The sequence below is a fragment of the Passer montanus genome, unplaced genomic scaffold (assembly GCF_014805655.1).
Source record: "Passer montanus isolate IOZ18808 unplaced genomic scaffold, ASM1480565v1 scaffold847, whole genome shotgun sequence".
Taxonomy (NCBI): domain Eukaryota; kingdom Metazoa; phylum Chordata; class Aves; order Passeriformes; family Passeridae; genus Passer; species Passer montanus.
The window spans coordinates 3063-9756 of record NW_024373779.1 but is presented as its reverse complement, the minus strand read 5'-3'; the positions used below and the strand labels follow the sequence as shown (position 1 = coordinate 9756).

At 49.5% G+C, this 6694-nt stretch overlaps 1 protein-coding gene across 1 annotated transcript in view; it reads left to right on the top strand.

Annotated features, from left to right (window-relative positions):
* Positions 1–6: 6 nt before the first annotated feature.
* The window catches only part of LOC120513626 (signal-induced proliferation-associated 1-like protein 3), a gene marked incomplete at its 3' end in the record, with an annotated part of 8489 nt that continues 1801 nt past the window's right edge, over positions 7–6694 (top strand). Inside the window, exons 1-3 of the mRNA XM_039733215.1 lie at positions 7–70; positions 1114–1271; positions 4359–5010. Coding sequence (XP_039589149.1) covers positions 20–70; positions 1114–1271; positions 4359–5010 — 861 coding nt within the window. The remainder of the gene's footprint in view (positions 71–1113; positions 1272–4358; positions 5011–6694) is intronic.

The window sequence follows — 6694 nt, the reverse complement described above, 5'->3', positions numbered from 1 at the left end:
GTACCAGGACTACGAGATCATGTTCCACGTGTCCACCATGCTGCCCTACACGCCCAACAACCGCCAGCAGGTACCGCCGGAACCTCCGCATCATCCCGGGGTTTTCCATGGATTCGGTCCATGGAGATTGGGAGATCCCAAGAGTTGGGTGGTCCCAGAAGTTGGGGGATCTCAAGGGTTGGAGGATCCCAAGGGTTGGTTAGGAGATCCCAAGGGTTGGCTGGTCCCAGAAGTTGGGGGATCCCAAGCGTCGAAGGATTCCAAGAGTTAGTTGGAAGATCCCAAGGATTGGTTGATCTCAAGGGTTGAAGGATCCCAAGAGCTGGTGGATCCCAAGGGTTGAAGGATTCCAAGAGTTGAGGGATTCCAAGGGTTGAAGGATTCTAAGAGTTGGGTGGAAGATCCCAAGGATTGGTTGATCCCAAGGGTTGAAAGATTCCAAGGGTTGGTTGGGAGATCCAAGGGTTGGATGGTCCCAAGAATTGGATTTTCCCAAGAGCTGAAGGATCCCAAGAGTTGGGTGGTCCTAGAAGATGGGGGATTCCAAGGGTTGGGTGATCCCAAGGGTTGAAGGATTCTAAGAGTTGGTTGGAAGATCCCAAAGATTGGTTGATCTGAAGGGTTGAAGGATTCCAAGAGTTGAGTGGCCCCAGGGGTTGGATGATCCCAAGGGTTGAAGGATTCCAAGACTTGGGAGATCCCAAGAGTTGGGGAATCTCAAGGGTTGGATGATCCCAAGGGTTGGTTGAGGGATCCAAGGCTTGAAGGATTCCAAGAGTGGGAGATCCAAGAGTTGGAGGATCCCAAGGGTTGAGTGGTCCCAGGGGTTGGTTGGGGGATCCAAGGGTTGAAGGATTCCAAGAGTTGGAGGATTCCAAGGGTTGAGTGGTCCCAAGAGTTGGATGATCCCAAAGTTTGGTTGGGAGATCCAAGAGTTGAAGGATTCCAAGAGTTGGAGAATCTCAAGGGTTGGATGATCCCAAAGGTTTGTGGGATTATCCCAAGGGTTGAAGCCTCCCAAGAACCGAACAACCCCAAAACTTCCTTGGACCATCCCAAATCTGCATCCCACCCATTCCCACTGTTTTTTTTTCCCCAAAAAACCATTCCCAGCTTCTCCGGAAGCGCCACATCGGCAACGACATCGTCACCATCATCTTCCAAGAGCCCGGCGCGCTGCCCTTCACGCCCCAGAACATCCGCTCGCACTTCCAGCACGTCTTCATCATCGTGCGCGCCCACCAGCCCTGCTCCGACAGCGTCTCCTACAGGTGGCTCCCAAAAATTCCCAACATTTTGCAAAAAAAATTCCCTAAAATACAAAAAATTTGTAAAAAAATAGCAAAAATTGCCCAAAATTTTGCGAAAAATCACCAAAATTACCAAAAATTTGTAAAAAATCAGCAGAAATTCCACAAATTTTACACAAAATTACCAAAACTTTCTGAAAATTCCCAAAAATTCCTCAAAATTTGCAAAACATTCCCCAAAAATACCAAACATTTGTGAAAAAATAGCAAAAATTCCACAAATTTGTAATTACAAAATTACAAAATTCTGTAATTTTGCAAAAAATTACAGAAACTTTCTGAAAATTCCCCAAAATTCCCAAATATTTCTGAAAATTTTGATCCCATCGGATCTGCAGGGCCCAGGATTTGAGAATCCCAAAAATTCCCAAAAAACCCCAAAAATGTGTAAAAAATTCCCCAAAATTAGCAAAAAATTATCAAAAATTTCTGAAAATTCCCAAGATTTTGTAAGAACTTCCCCAAAAATTGCAAAAATTCCCAAAAGTTTGCAAAACTTTACAAAACTTCCCCAAAAATCCCAAAAATTTGGGAAAAAAATTGCCAAAACTTTGCAAAAAATCCTAAAAATTGCAAAAAATTCCCAAAAATTGGTTGGGTTGTGGGGACGGGGTTGGAGAACGAGTCCGGTGGGATTTGGGGAGAATTCCTGGTTTTTGGAAGGGTTGAGATGGATTTTCCTGGAGGGATTTTGGGATTTGGGGTTCATCGTCTTGGGTCAAGGGTTGGATGATCCCAAAGATTGGTTGGAAGATCCCAAAGGTTGAAGGATCCCAGGAGTTGGGGAATCCCAAAGGTTGAAGAACCCCAAAATTTGGTTTGAGGATTGCAAGAGTTGGAGGATCCCAAAGATTCGTTGGAGGATAATACAAAAAATTTGTAAAAAAATAGCAAAAATTGCCCAAAATTTTGCGAAAAATCACCAAAATTACCAAAAATTTGTAAAAAATCAGCAGAAATTCCACAAATTTTACACAAAATTACCAAAACTTTCTGAAAATTCCCAAAAATTCCTCAAAATTTGGAAAAAACTTCCCAAAAATACAAAAAACTAAAATTGGGTTGAAGGGTCCTAAAGGTTGGATGATCCCAAGAGTTGACAGATCCCAAAGATTGGCTGGAGGATCCCAAAGGTTGAAGGATCCCAGGAGTTGGGGAATCCCAAAGGTTGAAGAATCCCAAAATTTGGTTTGAGGATTGCAAGAGTTGGAGGATCCCAAAGATTCGTTGGAGGATCCCAAAGAGTTGAAGGACCCCAAGGATTGGTTGGAGGATCCCAAAAGTTGAAGGATCCCAAAAATTGGTTGGAGGATCCCAAGAGCTGGAGGGTCCCAAAGATTGGTTAGATGATCCCAAAAGTTGAAAGATCCCAAAAATTCATTGGAGGATCCCAAGAGTTGGAGGGTCCCAAAGATTGGTTGGGGGATCCCAAAAATTGGTTGGATGATTCCAAAAGTTGAAGGATCCCAAAGATTGGTTGGAGGATCCCAAGAGTTGTAGGGTCCCAAAAATGGACTGGAGGAGGATCCCAAAGGTTGAAGGATCCCAGGAGTTGGGGAATCCCAAAGGTTGAAGAACCCCAAAATTTGGTTTGAGGATTGCAAGAGTTGGAGGATCCCAAAGATTGGTTGGGTGATCCCAAAGAGTTGAAGGACCCCAAGGATTGGTTGGAGGATCCCAAAAGTTGAAAGATCCCAAAAATTCGTTGGAGGATCCCAAGAGCTGGAGGGTCCCAAAGATTGGTTAGATGATCCCAAAAGTTGAAAGATCCCAAAAATTTGGTTGGAGAATCCCAAGAGTTGAAGGATCCCAAAAATTGATTGGATGATCCCAAAAGTTGAAGGATCCCAAAGTTTGGTTGGAGGATCCCAAAGAGCTGAAGGATCCCAAAAATTGGTTGGATGATTCCAAAAGCTGAAGGATCCCAAAGTTTGGTTGGAGGATCCCGAAAGTTGAAGGGTCCCAAAAATTGGTGGGAGAATCCCAAGAGTTGAAGGGTCCCAAAAATTCATTGGAGGATCCCAAAGAGTTGAAGGACCCCAAGGATTGATTGGATGATCCCAAAAGTTGAAGGATCCCAAAGTTTGGTTGGAGGATCCCAAAGAGTTGAAGGACCCCAAGAAAAATTCATTGGAGGATCCCAAGAGTTGGAGGGTCCCAAAGATTGGTTGGGGGATCCCAAAAATTGGTTGGATGATTCCAAAAGTTGAAGGATCCCAAAGATTGGTTGGAGGATCCCAAGAGTTGTAGGGTCCCAAAAATGGACTGGAGGATCCCAAAGAGTTGGGGGATCCCAAAGATTGGTTGGAGGATCCCAAGAGTTGGGAGATCCCAAAAATTGATTGGTGGATCCCAGAAATTCATTGGAGGATCCCAAGAGCTGAAGGATCCCAAAGTTTGGTTGGAGGATCCCAAAGACCTGAAGGATCCCAAAAATTGATTGGATGATCCCAAAAGTTGAAGGATCCCAAAGTTTGGTTGGAGGATCCCAAGAGTTGAAGGGTCCCAAAAATGGACTGGAGGATCCCAAGAGTTGAAGGATCCCAAAAATTCACTGGAGGATCCCAAAAGTTGAAAGATCCCAAAAATTCATTGGAGGATCCCAAAAAGTTGAAGGACCCCGAGGATTGGTTGGATGATCCCAAAGAGTTGAAGGATCCCAAAGGTTGGTGGAGGATCCCAAAGACCTGAAGGATCCCAAAAATTGATTGGATGATCCCAAAAGTTGAAGGATCCCAAAGTTTGGTTGGAGGATCCCAAAGAGCTGAAGGGTCCCAAAAATTGGTTGGAGGATCCCAAGAGTTGAAAGACCCCAAGGATTGGTTGGATGATCCCAAGAGTTGAAGGATCCCAAAAATTGGTTGGAGGATCCCAGAAATTGGGGGATCCCCAGAGTTGTCTGATCCCAAAGATTAACTGGAAGATCCCCCAAAATACCAACCCCGAATCTTGAAGAACCCCAAGCCGACCAACCCCAAAGACCTTCCCCAACCTCCAAATCCCCTAAACCCCAAAATTCCTCTTTCCCTCTTTTTTCCCCCAAAAAAGCGTCGCCGTCACCCGCTCCAAGGACGTCCCTCCCTTCGGCCCCCCGGTGCCGCCGTCCGGCGTCACCTTCCGCCGCTCCGACCTCTTCCGCGCCTTCCTCTTGGCCAAGGCCATCAACGCCGAGAACGCCGCCCACAAATCCCACAAATTCCGCACCATGGCCACCAGGACGCGCCAGGAATACCTGCGGGACCTGGCGGAAAACTACGTCACCAACACGCCCTTGGACACGGTCGGGAAGTTCAACCTCATCTCCTTGGCTTCCAAGAAGAAGGAGAAATCCAAAGCGCGGCCCTTGGCGGAGCTGGAGAGCGCCGGCGCCGTGTCGTGGCGCGTCTCGGCGTTGGATTTCGGCCGGGGCGGCGCGGAGGTGCCGTGCGTGTTGGGCGTCTCCAAGGAGTTGGTGGTGCTGGTGGACCTGGCGGCCAAGGAGGTGGTGTTCCATTGCTTCACCGGCGACGTGATCGGCTGGAGCGCCGAGGGGGCGGCGCTGAGGATCTACCACGGGCGCGGGGATCTGGTCAGCCTCAGGGTGGGAGCGGGAGCGGGATCGGGATCGGCACCGGGATCGGGATCGGGATCGGGATCGGGAGCGGAGGAAGGAGCCGAGGGAGCGGCCGAGGAGGTCAAGGAGATCGTGCAGAGGTTGAAGGTGAGGAGGATTGGGGGGATTTGGGGGGAAATTGGGGGGAAATGGGAAAAATGTGGGGGGAAATGGGGGGAAAATGGGGGGAAATTTGAGGGGAAATGAGGGAAAAATGGGGAAAATGGGGAAAAAATGGGGGAAAATGGGGAAAATGTGGGGGGAAATGGGGGGAAATTTGAGGGGAAATGAGGGAAAAATGGGTGAAGGATCCCAAAGTTTGGTTGGAGGATCCCAAAGAGCTGAAGGATCCCAAAAATTGGTTGGATGATTCCAAAAGCTGAAGGATCCCAAAGTTTGGTTGGAGGATCCCAAGAGTTGAAGGGTCCCAAAAATGGACTGGAGGATCCCAAGAGTTGAAGGATCCCAAAAATTCACTGGAGGATCCCAAAAGTTGAAAGATCCCAAAAATTCATTGGAGGATCCCAAAAAGTTGAAGGACCCCGAGGATTGGTTGGATGATCCCAAAGAGTTGAAGGATCCCAAAGGTTGGTAGGAGGATCTCAAAAGTTGAAGGATCCCAAAAATTGATTGGATGATCCCAAAAGTTGAAGGATCCCAAAGTTTGGTTGGAGGATCCCAAAGAGCTGAAGGGTCCCAAAAATTGGTTGGAGGATCCCAAGAGTTGAAAGACCCCAAGGATTGGTTGGATGATCCCAAGAGTTGAAGGATCCCAAAAATTGGTTGGAGGATCCCAGAAATTGGGGGATCCCCAGAGTTGTCTGATCCCAAAGATTAACTGGAAGATCCCCCAAAATACCAACCCCGAATCTTGAAGAACCCCAAGCCGACCAACCCCAAAGACCTTCCCCAACCTCCAAATCCCCTAAACCCCAAAATTCCTCTTTCCCTCTTTTTTCCCCCAAAAAAGCGTCGCCGTCACCCGCTCCAAGGACGTCCCTCCCTTCGGCCCCCCGGTGCCGCCGTCCGGCGTCACCTTCCGCCGCTCCGACCTCTTCCGCGCCTTCCTCTTGGCCAAGGCCATCAACGCCGAGAACGCCGCCCACAAATCCCACAAATTCCGCACCATGGCCACCAGGACGCGCCAGGAATACCTGCGGGACCTGGCGGAAAACTACGTCACCAACACGCCCTTGGACACGGTCGGGAAGTTCAACCTCATCTCCTTGGCTTCCAAGAAGAAGGAGAAATCCAAAGCGCGGCCCTTGGCGGAGCTGGAGAGCGCCGGCGCCGTGTCGTGGCGCGTCTCGGCGTTGGATTTCGGCCGGGGCGGCGCGGAGGTGCCGTGCGTGTTGGGCGTCTCCAAGGAGTTGGTGGTGCTGGTGGACCTGGCGGCCAAGGAGGTGGTGTTCCATTGCTTCACCGGCGACGTGATCGGCTGGAGCGCCGAGGGGGCGGCGCTGAGGATCTACCACGGGCGCGGGGATCTGGTCAGCCTCAGGGTGGGAGCGGGATCGGGATCGGGATCGGGAACGGGATCGGGAACGGGAGCGGGAGCGGAGGAAGGAGCCGAGGGAGCGGCCGAGGAGGTCAAGGAGATCGTGCAGAGGTTGAAGGTGAGGAGGACTGGGGGGATTTGGGGGGAAATTGGGAGGAAATGGGAAAAATGTGGGGGGAAATGGGGGGAAAATGGGGGGAAATTTGGGGGGAAATGAGGGAAAAATGGGGGAAATTGAGAAAAAATGGGGGGAAATGGGGGCAGAATGGAGGAAAGGGGGGAAAATGGGGGGAA